The sequence below is a fragment of the Hyla sarda genome, chromosome 2 (genome assembly GCF_029499605.1).
Source record: "Hyla sarda isolate aHylSar1 chromosome 2, aHylSar1.hap1, whole genome shotgun sequence".
Lineage (NCBI taxonomy): Eukaryota > Metazoa > Chordata > Amphibia > Anura > Hylidae > Hyla > Hyla sarda.
The window spans coordinates 170,983,500-171,002,308 of record NC_079190.1 but is presented as its reverse complement, the minus strand read 5'-3'; the positions used below and the strand labels follow the sequence as shown (position 1 = coordinate 171,002,308).

Genomic DNA, 18,809 nt, shown 5'->3' with positions numbered 1-18,809 from the left:
CGGCGCTTGACTGCTCCTGCCTGGATCTCAGGCACGGAGCAGTCATTCGTCGATTGGACACCGAGGAGGCAGGTTAGGGCCCTCCCGGTGTCCTGCAAGCTGTTCGGGACGCCGCGATTTCACAGCGGAGGTCCCAAACAGCCCGACTGACTAGCCGGGATACTTTCGCTTTAGAAGCGGCGGTCAGCTTTGACTGCCGCTTCTAATTGGTTAATACCGCACATCGCCGCGATCGGCGATGTGTGGTATTAGCCGCGGGTCCCGGCCGTTGATGAGCGCCGGGACCGACGCGATGTGATGCTTCATATCGCGGGAGCCAGCGCAGGACGTAAATATACGTCCCGCGTCGTTAAAGGGTACTTCAGTGGAAAACTTTTTTTTTTATCAACTGGTGCCAGAAAGTTAAACAGATTTGTAAATTACAATTACAATTCAAAGAGAAAGACAGCTCCGGCACAGCTCAGTGTAGGCGTCCCATTCACACTGCGGTATCGCTCACCGCTAGGAAAACACAGTCTATTAGTCCTGATACAAAGTATCCAGTGAGTGTGAACTGTGTCAAATACTGGTGGTGCTACATGTGGTGGTAGAGTCAATATCACAACTTCTCCAGAGAACAAAGAAATGGAGCACTCACCTCTAATTTGAAGACACAGATGCAACTTTTATTGAAACTCACAGATTACAGGACACATCAGGACATCGGCGGGAGGGCAGGTAGATGGAAGACACAAGCGGGGGGTTTTCTCACATCACAGCGGGCGACAGCACTGTATCGTGCCTTAGCGCTTCGTCAGATTTGTGAATTACTTCTATTAAAAAATCTGAATCCTTCCAGTACTTATTAGCTGCTGAATACTACAGAGGAAATTCTTTTCTTTTTGGAACACAGTGCTGTCTGCTGAATCACGAGCATAGTGCTCTCTGCTGACATCTCTGTCCCTTTTAGGGACTGTCCAGAGCAGCATATGTTTGCTATGGGGATTTTCTCCTGCTCTGGACAGTTCTTAAAATGGACAGAAATGTCAGCAGAGAGCACTGTGTTCGTGATGTCAGCAGAGAGCACTGTGTTCCAAAAAGAAAAGTATTTCTTCTGTAGTATTCAGCAGCTAATAAGTACTGGAAGGATAAATATTTTTTATAGAAGTAATTTAAAAATCTGTTTAACTTTCTGGCACCTGTTGATTTAAAAATAAAAGATTTTCACCGGAGTACCTCCTTAATATTATACATGCCATTGAAACAGCTGTATATGTAGTTGCTCAGCCATTTTTACTCTTTAACACACAACTATCCTTTCTTGTGAGCTTTTCCTGTACTTCTGTTACTTTTAAACATATTGATCTAACAATAATGGCACTTACAGTTCGCTGGGACAACTCTAACAGACGAGTTTACAAACTGAATAGCTGGATATATATCAATTTAGTGCACCATAGTTTTTAGCTAATGTCTGTCTAAATGCCCATAAGAAGTTCATGAGGTTGCAATGCCTGAACTTGTTACATACAATTCCATACATACGTTTTTATATGCATACATTCTTTAACCTCTTCAGGACGCAGGGCGGATGGATACGCCCTGCATTCCGAGTCCTTAAGGACGCAGGGCGTATCCATACGCCTGTGGGAATTCCGGTCCCCACCGCTAGCTGGTTGGGGACCGGAGCCGGATACCTGCTGAAATCATTCAGCAGGCACCCTGGCACATCGCCCAGGGGGGTCCTGAGACCCCCCCATGTCGGCGATCGGAGAAAATCGCATGTCAATTCAGACATGCAATTTTCTCCAATTCCGGGCTGATCGGGTCTCTGGTGACCCGATCACCCGGAAAATAGGGCTGATCGGAGTTGTCAGCAGCACCCCCGATCAGCCTAAAGGATTGGAGTGAGATCGCAAAGCTGCGATCTACTCCTATCCCCTGCCATTACTCAGAACGGAGTTCTGACCAATGGCAGCGCAGGACAGGGGGTTGCCATGGCAACCCCCGTTCTGCCCACCCCTGGATGTCGAGGGGCTCTGGGAAGAAGATGGAGGCCGTACCTGCAGGAGAAGATGCTTGGGGACCTGGGATCTTCGCTGGAGCCTGCAGGATCCTGATCAGGTAGGAAATCGACAGTGGGGGGGGGGGGGGGGGGGATTGAAAGTGAAAGTAAATCGATCTTTACTGTGGCAACCACTAGGGGGGCCAAACTGCAACTCCCAGCATGCCCAGAGAGCCAAAGGCTGTCTGGGCATGCTGGGAGTTGTAGTTTTGCAACATCTGAAGGGTCACAGTTTGGAGACCACTGTTACAGTGGTGCCCAAACAGTAGCCCTCCAGATGTTGCCAAACTACAACTCTCAGCATGCCTCGACTGCCCAGGCATGCTGGGAGTTGTAGTTCTGTAACATCTGTCCCTTCAGATTTTCATGACATTTTTGAAAATTGCTGCTCTACTTTGAAGCCCTCTAATCTTTTCAAAAAGCAAAAATATGTCCATTTTATGATGCCGACATAAAGTGGACATATTGTGTTTGTGAAGAAAAATAAAATTTATTTGGAATATCCATTTTCCTTACAATTAGAGAGCTTCAAAGTTAGAAAAATGCAAAATTTTAAAAATTTTCATGAAATTTTGGGATTTTTCACCAAAAAAGGATGCAATTAACGCCGAAAATTTACCACCAAAATAAAGTAGAATATGTCACGAAAAAACTATCTCAGAATCAGAATATTCGGTAAAAGCGTTTTCACGTTATTAATTTGTAAAGTGACGGTGGTCAGAATTGCGAAAAAGGGCTCAGTCCTTAAGGTGAAAAAGGGCTGCGTCCTTAAGGGGTTAAAGGGGTACTCCACTGAAAATGTCTTATCCCCTATCCAAAGGCAGATCCCCTCGATCTCCGCACCAGCAGCGGCGGCGTCCGAAACACGGAAGCATGAAGCTTCCGCGTTCGTGACATCACGCCCCCTCCATTCATGTCTACGGGAGGGGGGGGGGGGGTGACGGCTAGTACATAGCCTTCACGCCTCCTCCCATAGATGTGAATAGAGGGAGCGTGGCAGCTGGCATCGGCAGTTACCAGGCATGGAGCGGAATTTGCTCAATGCACCGAATGACAGGGGTACTGCAGTGGAGATGTTTTCAGCGGAGTACCCCTTTAAATTACCAACTGTTTACATCTCCTGTTCTTTGCCATGACGTTGCACTACTAGATGTTTCTATAAATGTTAATCACGTATCAGCCTTACTAGATTTACAAGAAAATGTTTATTTCAAGAAGTGACGATGACTTACAGAAAGCATTGTTCCAATCATTTTAGCACTAATAAAACATCCTATTACTGGATTTCTTAAAATACTCCAAGGTCGTTGCACATTTATTTCCTGTTTTGACACTGTTATTTCCCTGTGCTTCTGGTTGCAAAAGTAATAAAAAAAGATCTGGCATTTTTCTTCTCCATTCACAAGAGTTTAATCACCCCAAAGAAAGTGCTATGTCCACTTAAAGAGATGTTGGCATTGCTTCTTGGTATTATCAGCTGAAGTTCATCACCTTCATCCAATTTCGCAATTCCTTTAAAATAAAAGAATAAAAATTGGTTCAGACTGATTTCTTTTTTCACAAGTCTGTGAACTGTGAACTGCATGTCAAATAGAAACGGTAATGGCAGTTTTATTGGTTTTCATCCACACAGTGAAAGCTCTCGCCGTCTTTTTTGAGAAGATCACCCCCTTATCCAGACCAGATGTCATGTGACACATATTATTTTTAGTCCACTATACATTACGCATAGTAGCTTTTTAGTTTGAAAAGACCACCAAAGAAGGTCTTCCCAAAGAGGCTTCAGTGTATAACTGTATAACAACTCACTGATAAATTCACACATAGTATTTTGGTCAGTATTTTTAGGCAAAAGCAGGGATGGGCTCAAAACACAAAACAAGCTGAAAATCTTTCCATTATAGTTATTCTCTGTGTCAAATCTACCGTACTTGTGGCCCCAGCCTATTGGGGATTTTCTGAATTTATATAATGTATAGTTCAGTTTTATTTACTGTTAGGGTGCCATGACGTGTATGCAGTAATCCAACTCAGCAAACTGGCCACAACAGAAGCGACAACTAATGGGCAAAGTGCATCAGTTGTCAATAATCCGGTGCCCAGTTATTTCTGCAGGACGGACTGGCAAACTCTGCAAGATGCCCTCCTGTAAGGCCTGTAGAGACGTAGAAAAAGAAAAGACCAGAGGACGGCTCCTCGTGCGTTACCCTAGACAGAGAGAGGGGGGTGTCCCTTGCGGGAGGGGGGTTCTTGCAGGCTCTATAGATTAGCCGCTCACCTTGAGCATACAGGAAATATGAATATCACCCCGTAGGTTTTTTTTTTATTGAAAGTTTTGTGGATCTGTGCCGCCCAAAGGTCCCAGGAACGGCCGGATGGTGTCCTGTAGTGGAACTGGATGAAGGAAGGAAAATGACCTTGGCAGCAGGCGCTCAGGATCCCAGTAGAAGCAGTTACACTCAGGTCACAAAATGGTGAACTTTCAGCAACTTTATTTGATGTACAGCATTACAGAAATTACGCCTTTCGGGGTGAAACTACCCCTTCTTCAGATTGACAATGGTACACCAGCAGCGGAGCCTGCTGTCAAGGTAATTTTCCTTCCTTCATCCACTCCCGTAAGGCCTGTCTGGTGATCCCCCATCCCAGTTTAAGTGCTATATTAACCGAAACTGTCCCATTCAAAAGGATGAGATAGGCTCGATCATCAGTTTCCCTACCATCAGGGCCGGTTCTTCCTATAGGCCAAGAACGCCATCGCCTATAGCGCACTTTTGGGGGGGGCGCCCTTCTGCCGGTGTCAGAAAACTAAAGCTTCACTTACTGAGCGATTCGCAGCAGCAGGCCACAAATGGCAGGACACTATGAGTTACTCTGAGGCACTCCGACATTCAGAGTTATCCTAGTTTAAAAACGCCCCCTAGTAACTAGTCCTCAGGGTGGGTCCTAGCAGAGTGGGTGATGCATCTCTCCCTATACCAGTAGTCTCTGTGGACCTCGAGATTTTGTAGTCTCCAAACTGTGGACTTCCAGCTGTTGCAAAACTGTAGTTTTGAAACAGCTGAAGTTCCACAGTTTGGAGACCTAGGCCCTATACACTCCCACAGTAGAAGATGATGGGAAGCCCTCACCAATCTCTGTGCAAATAAAACCTTCTTTTTATTTCAGTGCAGCATAGATACAGAGTATCGCGGGAGATAAGGAAATGATGGCTGCAATACAGGTTACAGCTGCTGCGCGTGACCTCACTCTTCATCAGACCTTACCCATGCTGTATACAGGATTTGGACAGTAACAGTATGCTGGTAATATGTATGGTGATGGTAGTTCCTCCTTATATACTGGTGTTATTTGGTAAATGTATGACTTATTTAAAGGTATACAGTATTATCATACATGGAAAATGTACTTTCTTATATCAAACGTGTGCAGGCGATGTTTCTCCTGGAGAGAGCTGGAACCTTCCCTGTACACTTTGATGTGATAAAATACAGTGGTCCCTCAAGTTACAATATTAATCAGTTCCAGGGCGGACAATTTTTTATTGAAACCTTTGTATGTTGATACCATAACTCTATGAAAACCTGGTAATTGGTTCTGAAGCCCCATAATGTCATCCAAAAATAGGAAAAAGTGAGGAGTAAATAAAATTAGTAGATAACTAATATAGATACAGCAAATCCTTACAGATAAAAGTAAGAAAGAGCTGCTGGGAGCTGTAAATCACTGTTTATGTAGAGGACAGGAGCTTCTTCAGGGTCCTGTATAGTACACACAATGTCCTAAAAAGTAATGGAGCCACCCTCACCTGATGTCCAAGGGAGCAGCTAACTGTGTACAGAACATGTTATACCTCCCTGTTCTGTAGGGGGCGCTACCAGACACCAGTCAGTGCATGCACTTCAGTAATACGGGTAAAGAGTAGTAGAGAACATGTAGTACCTCCCTGTACTGTAGGGGTTGCCTCCAGACAGGCAGTCAGTGCATGCGCTTCAGTGATACAGGTAGAGTACAGAACATGTAATACCTCCCTGTACTGTAAGGGGCGCTACCAGACAGGAATTCAGTGCATACACTTCAGTAATACAGGGGTTTTACCAGTGAATGCCTATTCTGATTGGTCTTACAACCATTGACACGTTTCACACAACTGGACTGTTCGTAGCATTGTAAGTTGAGTTTGGTTTCAAGCTACAATGGTCCAGAAAAGATCCTTTGTAAATTGAGGGATTACTGTATACTTTATTCACGGTATTATCTGGAGTGCTGCAGTGGACTGGCTTTTGGATCCTTATTGGGACTTTGTACCCTGTCCCTTACAGACTGCCTGCACCCTCTTTTGCTTGGTGGTTTCTAGCTAGAATGTGCTTGCTTGTTTGGTTTATATATATATTTATATATACATTTATTATTCATTCTTATTAAGTCTGTTGTGTTGCGCACTCAAATTTTAAGTCAAAGTGCACAGCATCAAGCCCGAACACGATGGAACAGGAGTCTGGCAAATCAAAGGCCAGGCTTTCCTCTTAGGCTGTAGTGTTTACAGCCAATGCAGTGGCTCCAAACGCTGTCTTGTATGTTGTGACTGCGTTGTTTGAATTCAGGGCGCAGACACAAGTCAAATGGCAGGCTTTCCTGCAGCCGGCGGCTGCCACAGTGCTGCAATTCTGTAGGGCTGGTATGAAATTATTTCCAGGGCTGCTTTTTATCCCCAGTCTGGCCCTGCACCCAGGCATGCTGCACGTACTAGCAGAGCGCCCCCTCTGTCTGGTGAAAATCGGACCAGACCTGCTGAAGGACATGGTTAAAAGTGGACCACCAGACCTGCTGATAAGCACATGTTGGTGAGAAGTGGATTGGAGCAGACATGTTGATGAGTACACCAAGGCCTGGAGACAATTCATCTATCTATACATCGCACCACGCTAGTTCAGGTAACAATGGGCGGAGCCGTGGGGCAGTAAAATTAGCTTTCGCCTAGGGTGGCAAAAATCCTTGCACCAGCCCTGCCTCCCATACTTTTATACAGCGCCAGAGGGAAACTGAGCTGGATCACTGGATATATGTAACGGCACCCTAACTAGAAATCAGCAATGTTTCTAATCAATTCCATTAAAGGGGTAATCCAGCCATAGACATCTTATCCCCAATCCAAAGGAGAGAAACACCTCTCTGTTTCTGGGACTAGAGACGTGATGTCATGCCACGCCACCTCCATTCATGTCTATGCCTTCACGCCCCCTCCCATAGACATGAATGGAGGGGATGTGGTGTGATGTCACGAGGGGGTGTGACTCAACGTCACATCTCCAGTCCCAGAAACACAGAGGTTTCCGAGACTGGAGCAGTAGCTCGGCATAGAATGAAGGTGCTGTACGGAGATCATGGGGAATAGGGGATAAAGGGGGATATTTATCAAAGTTGTCTATGTCCCGCATCAATATAGACCAAACTACAGAGGGTTAGCCTGGTCTATTGTGCACCTAATTTATCAAATGGCGCACAGCTCTTGATAAATTCTGTGCACAGACTTCGTGATCTATGCTTTAGTCTATATTTAAACCTGCTCCAACATGGTCTGACATTTCGGCGTACTTTCAGCCTATGCGACTTGTCGCTAAAAAGTCGCTTTTGATAAATTCAGCACCATTGCATTTTTCAATGCATTTCAGTCTAAAATAGACTAGAATGCATCATGTTCTAAAAATCCTCTAGAGGAAAAGTCGCAGAAAAGTCGTACAGATTTAGACTGCGACTTTCTGTGCGACAAATTTAGACAAGAAAAACCAGTCTAAATCCTTTGATAAGTCTCCCCCAAAATGTCTATGGCCGGGATACCCCTAAGTAATATTTCTTTACCTAAGGTTCACATCTGTGTATGATTTCATGTGTACCCATTACTAGTCAGTACTACATCTATGTTCAACAACTTATATCAAGATTTAAACATATCAACTATCTACTGGATTATAGAATAATAGCCATTGAGTGGGGGTCCAACCATTATGTCCTCCCATTGATCTTAAAAACCTGCTAGTGGGGCATCTGTGCCTTTGTTAAAGGGAAACTGTCACTTTTTTTTTTTTTTTTTTTTACATATTAATGAAATTGTTATATGAAAAATTTTTTGTTCATTTGTATGTTTGGTGTATATTTCATTTATTTAACATTTTATTCATCTTTAATATTTGCACAGGGAGCTGTCATTACCTAGAGCATCTGTGATGATGTCACTTAACGACACCATCACAGATTTTCTACGGCATTCACTGACCATAAGAACGTTAAGACGCCGTCCATCTCTTAAAAGAGTATTGGGGACTAGAAACCAGTGTAGGGTTAGCGTAGTTTAACATAGTTAGTGTAGCTTAGGTTATATAGTGAAAGGAGATAGGTTATAGGTTTTAAAGTAAAGAGACTACAACTCCCAGCATGCCCAGGCATGCTAGAAGTTGTAGTTTTGCATGTTTTACAGTGAAGGGACCACAACTCCCAGCATGTCGAGGCAGGATGGGAGTTGTAGTTTTACACGGGTATAGAGTTAGGTAGCGTAGAGTAGTGTTAGCGCAGTTTAAGCATAGTTAGCGTGGAGTAGTGTTAGCACAGTTTTAGCACAGTTTTAGCATAGTTTTAGCGTAGCGTAGTGTTAGCGCAGTTGTAGCGTAGTTAGCATTGCGTAGTGTTAGCACAGTTTTAGCATAGATAGTGCAGCGTAGTGTTAGCGCAGTTTTGGCATAGTTAGCATAGCATAGTTTTAGCGCAGTTAGCTAAGTGTAGTGTTAGCATAGTTTTAGCGTATTTGGCGTAGCATAGTCTTAGCACAGTTTTAGCGTATTTAGCGTAGTGTAGTGTTAGCGCAGTTTTAGCATATTTAGCGTAGCGTAGTGTTAGTGCAGTTTTAGCATATTTAGCATAGTGTAGTGTTAGCGCAATTTTAGCGTATTTAGCGTAGCGTAGTGTTAGCTCAGTTTTAGCGTAGTATAGTGTTAGCGCAGTTTTAGTGCAGCATAGTGTTAGTGCAGTTTTAGCATAGCGTAGTGTTAGCGCAGTTTTAGCGTATTCAGCGGAGCGTAGTGTTCACGCAGTTGTAGTGTATTTAGCGTAGCTTAGTGTTAGCGCAGTTTTAGCGTAGTTAGCGTATTGTAAGCGCAGTTTTAGCATATTTAGCGTAGCGTAGTATTAGCGCAGTTTTAGCGTATTTAGCGTAGTGTATTGTTAGCGCAGTTTTGGCGAAGTTAGCGTAGCATAGTGTTACTGCAGTTTTAGCGTAGCGTAGTGTTAGCGCAGTTTTAGCGTATTCAGCATAGCGTAGTGTTAGCGCAGTTTTATGCGTAGAGTAGTGTTAGCGTATTTAGCGTGGTGTTAATGCAGTTTTAGGGTAGAGAAGTTTTAGTGCAGTTTTAGCTTATGCAGCGTAGTGTTAGCGTGGTCTTAGCCTAGTAAGCGTAGTGTAGTTAGAGTAGCTTCACACAGGTGAAGTGTAGTGTGTAGTGTTAGTGTAGTATTACACAGGTGTAGTTTAGTTAGCATAGTTTTAGTGTAGTATAACACAGGTGCAGTGTATATAGCGTAGCGTAGTTTTATACAGGTGTAGTGTAGTTAGCGTAAAAGCGTAGTGTTAGTGTAGTATTATACAGGTGTAGTGTAGTTAGCGTAGTGTTAGTGTAGTATTACACAGGAGTAGTGTAGTTAGCGTAGTGTTAGTGTAGTATTACACATGTGTAGTGTAGTTAGCATAGTATTAGTGTAGTATTACACAGGTGTAGTGTAGTTAGCATAGTGTTAGTGTAGTATTACACGGGTGTAGTGTAGTTAGCGTAGCGTAGTGTTAGCATAGTTTTATACAGGTGTAGTGTAGTTAGGGTAGTGTTAGTGTAGTATTATACATGTGTAGTGTAGATAGCATAGTGTTAGTGTAGTATTACACGGGTGTAGTGTAGTTAGCGTAGCGTAGTGTTAGCATAGTTTTATACAGGTGTAGTGTAGTTAGGGTAGTGTTAGTGTAGTATTATACATGTGTAGTGTAGATAGCATAGTGTTAGTGTAGTATTACACAGGTGTAGTGTAGTTAGCGTAGTATTACACAGGTGTAGTGTAGTTAGCGTAGTGTTAGTGTAGTATTACACAGGTGTAGTGTAGTTAGCATAGTTTTAGTGTAGTATTACACAGGTGCAGTGTAGATAGCGTAGCGTAGTGTTAGCGTAGTTTTATACAGGTGTAGTGTAGTTAGCATAGTGTTAGTGTAGTATTATACAGGTGTAGTGTAGTTAGCATAGTGTTAGCATAGTTTTATACAGGTGTAGTGTAGTTAACATAGTGTTAGTGTAGTATTATACAGGTGTAGTGTAGTTAGCGTAGTGTTAGTGTAGTATTATATAGGAGTAGTGTAGTTAGCGTAGTGTTAGTGTAGTATTACACAGGTGTAGTTTAGTTAGCGTAGTGTTAGTGTAGTATTACACAGGAGTAGTGTAGTTAGCGTAGTGTTAGTGTAGTATTACACAGGTGTAGTGTAGTTAGTGTAGTTTAATACAGGTGTAGTGTAGTTAGCATAGTGTTAGTGTAGTATTACACATGTGTAGTGTAGTTAGCATAGTATTAGTGTAGTATTACACAGGTGTAGTGTAGTTAGCATAGTGTTAGTGTAGTATTACACAGGTGTAGTGTAGTTATTGTAGCGTAGTGTTAGCATAGTTTTATACAGGTGTAGTGTAGTTAGGGTAGTGTTAGTGTAGTATTATACAGGTGTAGTGTAGATAGCATAGTGTTAGTGTAGTATTACACAGGTGTAGTGTAGTTAGCGTAGTATTACACAGGTGTAGTGTAGTTAGCGTAGTGTTAGTGTAGTATTACACAGGTGTAGTGTAGTTAGCATAGTTTTAGTGTAGTATTACACAGGTGCAGTGTAGATAGCATAGTGTTAGCATAGTTTTATACAGGTGTAGTGTAGTTAGCATAGTGTTAGCATAGTTTTATACAGGTGTAGTGTAGTTAGCATAGTGTTAGTGTAGTATTACACAGGTGTAGTGTAGTTAGCGTAGCGTAGTGTTAGCGTAGTTTTATACAGGTGTAGTGTAGATAGCATAGTGTTAGTGTAGTACTACACAGGTGTAGTGCAGTTAGCGTAGTGTTAGTGTAGTATTACACAGGTGTAGTGTAGTTAGCATAGTGTTAGTGTAGTATTACACAGGAGTATTGTAGTTAGCGTAGTGTTAGTGTAGTATTACACAGGTGTAGTGTAGTTAGCGTTGTGTTAGTGTAGTTTAATACAGGTGTAGTGTAGTTAGCGTAGTGTTAGTGTAGTATTACACAGGTGTAGTGTAGTTAGCATAGTGTTAGTGTAGTATTACACAGGTGTAGTGTAGTTAGCATAGTGTTAGTGTAGAATTACACAGGTGTAGTGTAGTTAGCAAAGTGTTAGTGTAGAATTACACAGGTGTAGTGTAGTTAGCATAGCGTAGTGTTAGCGTAGTTTTATACAGGTGTAGTGCAGTTAGCGTAGTGTTAGTGTAGTATTATACAGGTGTAGTGTAGATAGCATAGTGTTAGTGTAGTATTACACAGGTGTAGTGTAGTTAGTGTAGTGTTAGTGTAGTATTACACAGGTGTAGTGTAGTTAGCATAGTGTTAGTGTAGTATTTCACAGGAGTATTGTATTTAGCGTAGTGTTAGTGTAGTATTACACAGGTGTAGTGTAGTTAGCGTTGTGTTAGTGTAGTTTAATACAGGTGTAGTGTAGTTAGCGTAGTGTTAGTGTAGTATTATACAGGTGTAGTGTAGTTAGCATAGTGTTAGTGTAGTATTACACAGGTGTAGTGTAGTTAGTGTAGTGTTAGCATAGTTTTATACAGGTGTAGTGTAGTTAGCGTAGTGTCAGTGTACTATTACACAGGTGTAGTGTAGTTAGCATAGTATTAGTGTAGTATTACACAGGTGTAGTGTAGTTAGCGTAGCGTAGTTTTATACAGGTGTAGTGCAGTTAGCGTAGTGTTAGTGTAGTATTATACAGGTGTAGTGTAGATAGCATAGTGTTAGTGTAGTACTACACAGGTGTAGTGCAGTTAGCGTAGTGTTAGTGTAGTATTACACAGGTGTAGTGTAGTTAGCATAGTGTTAGTGTAGTATTACACAGGAGTATTGTAGTTAGCGTAGTGTTAGTGTAGTATTACACAGGTGTAGTGTAGTTAGAGTTGTGTTAGTGTAGTTTAATACAGGTGTAGTGTAGTTAGCGTAGTGTTAGTGTAGAATTACACAGGTGTAGTGTAGTTAGCAAAGTGTTAGTGTAGAATTACACAGGTGTAGTGTAGTTAGCGTAGCGTAGTGTTAGCTTAGTTTTATACAGGTGTAGTGCAGTTAGCGTAGTGTTAGTGTAGTATTATACAGGTGTAGTGTAGATAGCATAGTGTTAGTGTAGTATTACACAGGTGTAGTGTAGTTAGTGTAGTGTTAGTGTAGTATTACACAGGTGTAGTGTAGTTAGCATAGTGTTAGTGTAGTATTACACAGGAGTATTGTAGTTAGCGTAGTGTTAGTGTAGTATTACACAGGTGTAGTGTAGTTAGCGTTGTGTTAGTGTAGTTTAATACAGGTGTAGTGTAGTTAGCGTAGTGTTAGTGTAGTATTATACAGGTGTAGGGTAGTTAGCATAGTGTTAGTGTAGTATTACACAGGTGTAGTGTAGTTAGTGTAGTGTTAGCATAGTTTTATACAGGTGTAGTGTAGTTAGCGTAGTGTCAGTGTACTATTACACAGGTGTAGTGTAGTTAGCATAGTATTAGTGTAGTATTACACAGGTGTAGTGTAGTTAGCGTAGCGTAGTTTTATACAGGTGTAGTGCAGTTAGCGTAGTGTTAGTGTAGTATTATACAGGTGTAGTGTAGATAGCATAGTGTTAGTGTAGTACTACACAGGTGTAGTGCAGTTAGCGTAGTGTTAGTGTAGTATTACACAGGTGTAGTGTAGTTAGCATAGTGTTAGTGTAGTATTACACAGGAGTATTGTAGTTAGCGTAGTGTTAGTGTAGTATTACACAGGTGTAGTGTAGTTAGCGTTGTGTTAGTGTAGTTTAATACAGGTGTAGTGTAGTTAGCGTAGTGTTAGTGTAGAATTACACAGGTGTAGTGTAGTTAGCGTTGTGTTAGTGTAGTTTAATACAGGTGTAGTGTAGTTAGCAAAGTGTTAGTGTAGAATTACACAGGTGTAGTGTAGTTAGCGTAGCGTAGTGTTAGCGTAGTTTTATACAGGTGTAGTGCAGTTAGCGTAGTGTTAGTGTAGTATTAAACAGGTGTAGTGTAGATAGCATAGTGTTAGTGTAGTATTGCACAGGTGTAGTGTAGTTAGTGTAGTGTTAGTGTAGTATTACACAGGTGTAGTGTAGTTAGCATAGTGTTAGTGTAGTATTACACAGGAGTATTGTAGTTAGCGTAGTGTTAGTGTAGTATTACACAGGTGTAGTGTAGTTAGCGTTGTGTTAGTGTAGTTTAATACAGGTGTAGTGTAGTTAGCGTAGTGTTAGTGTAGTATTACACATGTGTAGTGTACTTAGTGTAGTGTTAGTGTAGTATTACACAGGAGTAGTGTAGTTAGCGTAGTGTTAGTGTAGTATTACACAGGTGTAGTGTAGTTAACATAGTGTTAGTGTAGTATTACACAGGAGTAGTGTAGTTAGCGTAGTGTTAGTGTAGTATTACACAGGTGTAGTGTAGTTAGCGTAGTGTTAGTGTAGTTTAATACAGGTGTAGTGTAGTTAGCGTAGTGTTAGTGTAGTATTACACAGGTGTAGTGTAGTTAGCATAGTGTTAGTGTAGTATTACACAGGAGTAGTGTAGTTAGCGTAGTCTTAGTGTAGTATTACACAGGTGTAGTGTAGTTAGCGTAGTGTTAGTGTAGTATTACACAGGTGTAAAGTAGTTAGCGTAGTGTTAGTGTAGTATTACACAGGTGTAGTGTAGTTAGCATAGTGTTAGTGTAGTATTACACAGGGGTAGTGTACTTAGCGTAGTGTTAGTAGGCCGGTAAGTAGACAGCTCTCACCTCCCACTGGACACAGGTGTGCACGGACTGGCGGAAGCGCAACCGCCCAATACAGCAAACAAGAGAGAACGTCCAGCACTCGATGTCCGTTGCAATAGTGTTTATTGGCATAAAAACAGATACATGAACAGGACAGAGCGTAAGCCTACGCGTTTCAGGTAACAAGACCCTTAGTCATGGCATAAAACAAACCCAAAGGTAAAACTATTTATAGTATAACAATTAGTCATGTGACTGCCTCCGCAGATAGAAGTAAAACATGGAACTGGATTACAAATATTCTTATAAAATTTACATGTCTACTTCTTTGCCTTTATATATGTAAATTTTATAAGAATATTTGTAATCCAGTTCCATGTTTTACTTCTATCTGCAGAGGCAGTCACATGACTAATTGTTATACTATAAATAGTTTTACCTTTGGGTTTGTTTTATGCCATGACTAAGGGTCTTGTTACCTGAAACGCGTAGGCTTACGCTCTGTCCTGTTCATGTATCTGTTTTTATGCCAATAAACACTATTGCAACGGACATCGAGTGCTGGACGTTCTCTCTTGTTAGCGTAGTGTTAGTGTAGTATTACACAGGTGTAGTGTACTTAGTGTAGTGTTAGTGTAGTATTACACAGGTGTAGTGTAGTTAGCGTAGTGTTAGTGTAGTTTAATACAGGTGTAGTGTAGTTAGCGTAGTGTTAGTGTAGTATTACACAGGAGTAGTGTAGTTAGCGTAGTGTTAGTGTAGTATTACACATGTGTAGTGTACTTAGTGTAGTGTTAGTGTAGTATTACACAGGAGTAGTGTAGTTAGTGTAGTGTTAGTGTAGTATTACACAGGTGTAGTGTAGTTAGCGTAGTGTTAGTGTAGTATTACACAGGAGTAGTGTAGTTAGCGTAGTGTTAGTGTAGTATTACACATGTGTAGTGTAGTTAGCATAGTATTAGTGTAGTATTACACAGGTGTAGTGTAGTTAGCGTAGTGTTAGTGTAGTATTACACAGGAGTAGTGTAGTTAGTGTAGTGTTAGTGTATTATTACACAGGAGTAGTGTAGTTAGTGTAGTGTTAGTGTAGTATTACACAGGTGTAGTGTAGTTAGCGTAGTGTTAGTGTAGTATTACACAGGAGTAGTGTAGTTAGCGTAGTGTTAGTGTAGTATTACACATGTGTAGTGTAGTTAGTGTAGTGTTAGTGTAGTATTACACAGGAGTAGTGTAGTTAGTGTAGTGTTAGTGTAGTATTACACAGGTGTAGTGTAGTTAGTGTAGTGTTAGTGCAGTATTACACAGGTGTAGTGTACTTAGTGTAGTGTTAGTGTAGTATTACACATGTGTAGTGTACTTAGTGTAGTGTTAGTGTAGTATTACACAGGAGTAGTGTAGTTAGTGTAGTGTTAGTGTAGTATTACACAGGTGTAGTGTAGTTAGTGTAGTGTAAGTGCAGTATTACACAGGTATAGTGTAGTCAGCGTGGCGTAGTGTTAGCATAGTTTTGTTCAGGTGTAGTGTAGTTAGCATAGTTTAATACAAGTGTAGTGTAACTAACTTAGTTTTACAGGCAGATAAAGCGTAGCTTACAGAGTGTAGCATAGGGTGCAGCTTAGCTTAGTCATATAGTAAAGGGGCTTTATGTTTTTCTTCTCTTCTTGTTTCAGATACTTGAATGCGGAGGACTACACCGAATTCGGTGGACTACGACGATGACCTGCATTTTTATTTTTTTTAAATAAAATGGTTAATGAAGGCTGTGGGGGAGTGTTTTCCTAATAAAAATGTTTTAAAATGTTTTATCTTGTGTGTTTTTTTTTTTTTTTTATTACTTTCCAGGCTTAGTAGTTCAAGCTGTCTTACAGAAGGAGTCCATTACCAAGTTGGGGCTTAGCGTTAGCCCCAAAAACAGCTTGTACTAACCCCCAATTATTACCCTGGTACTCACTGCCACAACGGTACCGGGAAGAGCAGATACCAACTGACCCGGAGAGTAAGAAATAGGGCTCCTGGGCCTAGGCGGTTGTGGTGACCCATGGGTGTATGGCGGAACCACGGGTGTATCGGTGTGAGTGATGGGATCAGATGGTATTAACCCGGGAGCATAATGTTGTTAACCCCTAGTGTTCGTGACGCCAGTGTGGTTTTAGGGTTACGGAACACCACACACCCGGTTCCTCCGCTATCCCAGTTCCTAGTAGTGAAATGAGAATCCACAACCAGTTATGGTCAAACGGAGGCTTTACTAAGTAGAAGACAGGTGTAATTATCTTCACAGCTAAGGACAGATTTCCCAGAGAGGTGGCCAGGACCAAGAAGGACCTCGCAGCTTGCTGGACCAATATACTTGTAATTAACTTGACTCGAGATTGGACTTGACTTGACTATTTGCAGGAATTGACTAGTTTCAGATAGCAACAGCCCCTTGAAAAAGGTTACGAAACGGCATTGGGGTACAGAGCAGCGGAAAAATGGGTAAGCACTAGGATCTTTATTACTATATCGTGCACTTTACTACTAAGTAGCGTTACTTGCACTCACTAGGCATGCCCTTTATAATTGAGCAAGTCAGATTGTTCACACTCTGAAGGCATATATGTAGCAATTGACATAGGGAGGTGTAGCATCTTAATGATAGTGATAATTATGTGGGGCTACAAGTAGTGGTATACAATTGACCCCCTCCTTTCAAAGGTGCATCAATAATTAGATCAGATAAGTGCTCCCAGATATAACTTTGTACTATACAAGCTCTCTGTTTGGTTGCCCGGCCAAATCACTGTGGCCCTCACTTGTATCCAGTTTTTGAGACTGCTGTCATCATTTTTATGAATTGAATCCAATAAAGATAATATTTTAATTCATGCGGAATTTTGTGAACTCAGTCTCTTTATGTGCTATATTCAATGTTGAGTTTTTTCCGCCATAGTTTAGGATCTAAACAGACACCATGTAGCTATGAATGCCATATACAAATATAGGTGTCAATTGGGATCCTTTTTGTTTGTTTTGTAAGTTTCAGTGACAGCAGACATAGACTTGAGACTTACTGGAATGACTTTAGCTTTTGTGGTCTTTCAGATGCTGATCACTTGCACTGAGATCTCTGGTGGTTGCTGTGCTCAGTAGCAGATGGTAAGAGAGAGAATTGCAATGGCCGCACCTTTATATAGTGGGGGGCTAGACTAAAGCCCATTGGTCAAGCTGTGGGTCATAGGTTAAGCTGGTGCTCTCTGGGAGAACATGTGACAACAAGTCATGGACTACATAACATGTGACATTTCACAGGTCCTTGAGACAACTCGCAGGTCCTTAAGACTAGCTATACATTAAGATCTTGCCTATACATTAAAGCAGTATACACAACATTCTGGAAACAATAGGGGGAGACCCTGCAGGGGAGCCGCCAGGTCACTGAGGATCTCAACATGACAGGGCCCAAGGATAGTACAGGACCATGTCCTGTACTGGGACATTACAAAATGCAGCATTCCTGTACTAATGGTAACAATACAAGCAAAGCTAAAGTTGGATCTTAGTGTTGATATGTCTATAAGTTACATCCTTACAAGTTTGATGAGCTTTACATTCTGTATTGGGCTTTGTCACTGGTGTATGTTGTGATAATGTTTGGATACCTTTTCAAAAGTATACCAAAGATGTGAGGTGCGGTATGTATAGGACCTATCTGATATTGATGTGTAGCTTGACTTTTAAACAAATGAGTCCGTGTTTCTCCATTTATTACTCACCTGCTGTGAAACATGAGTTGTTGGGGTTTGCCTCTGGCATATTCTGTATACATGTAAGTAGAGTAACCAAGCTTGGATCATCACCTACTACATGTATCTTTTTTCTCTGAATTACATGACCCATGGCAAACACACAATCCTTATACCAAACCTGCAAAAAAAAAAAAAAAAGTTTTTTTTTATAAATAGTCATATACTCTTAAAAATGTGTTCAATAGTCAAATTGCTTTATTTCCCCTACAATCTTATAATTTTTACTATATTATATTGTTTTACAATTAATACAATATATTACAGTGACCCCCCGACTTACGATGGCCCGACATAAGATAATTTCAACATACGATGGCCTCTCTGAGACCATCACATGTTGAAGGCCGCATCAACATACAATGCCTTTATATGTCGGGGCCATCGCATAAACGGCTATCCGGCAGCGCAGACTGCTTCAGCTGCCGCCGGATAGCCGTTTAAGGTGCCCTGTGTTGTCCGGTGATGTTCACTCACCTGACCCCTGTGCTCCAGACCGTCCTCTTCAGGATCCCCTGCATCACAGTCGCTCTCCTTTGTCGTCATCACGTTGCCATGCACGCTGCCCCGTCATCCAATAGGAGAAGCGTAAGCAGCGACATGATGACGTCGAAGAATCCCAGGCAGCAGAGACAGTCTGGAGCAGCGGGGACAACCTGGGGACGCGGCGACAGCGATGGAGGGCGACATCCAGGGCAGCAGTGACGGTCCGGATCGGTGGGGACAGGTGAGTATAACTTCCTATACTTAACATTGCATGGATCCCTTAACATACAATGGTTACAACTAACGATGGTTCATTTGAAACAAATTACCATTGTATGTTGAGGGACCACTGTATTTTATCTTATCTGTCAACCACACTTGTTTTTTTCAAGGTTTCACATTTCTCACTGTGAGTTTAGTTTTACAGGGCTATAATATGACATTTTAGCATCCGTAATATGGCAACACAAAGATCCCTCTGTGGT

The 18,809-nt window shown here is 41.7% G+C and overlaps 1 protein-coding gene across 1 annotated transcript in view; it reads right to left on the bottom strand.

Annotated features, from left to right (window-relative positions):
* Positions 1-3,253: 3,253 nt before the first annotated feature.
* The window catches only part of TNFSF13B (TNF superfamily member 13b), a 40,430-nt gene continuing 24,874 nt past the window's right edge, over positions 3,254-18,809 (bottom strand). The window contains 2 exon segments of the mRNA XM_056560495.1: positions 3,254-3,556; positions 17,809-17,959. Coding sequence (XP_056416470.1) covers positions 3,444-3,556; positions 17,809-17,959 — 264 coding nt within the window. The 3' untranslated portion in view covers positions 3,254-3,443.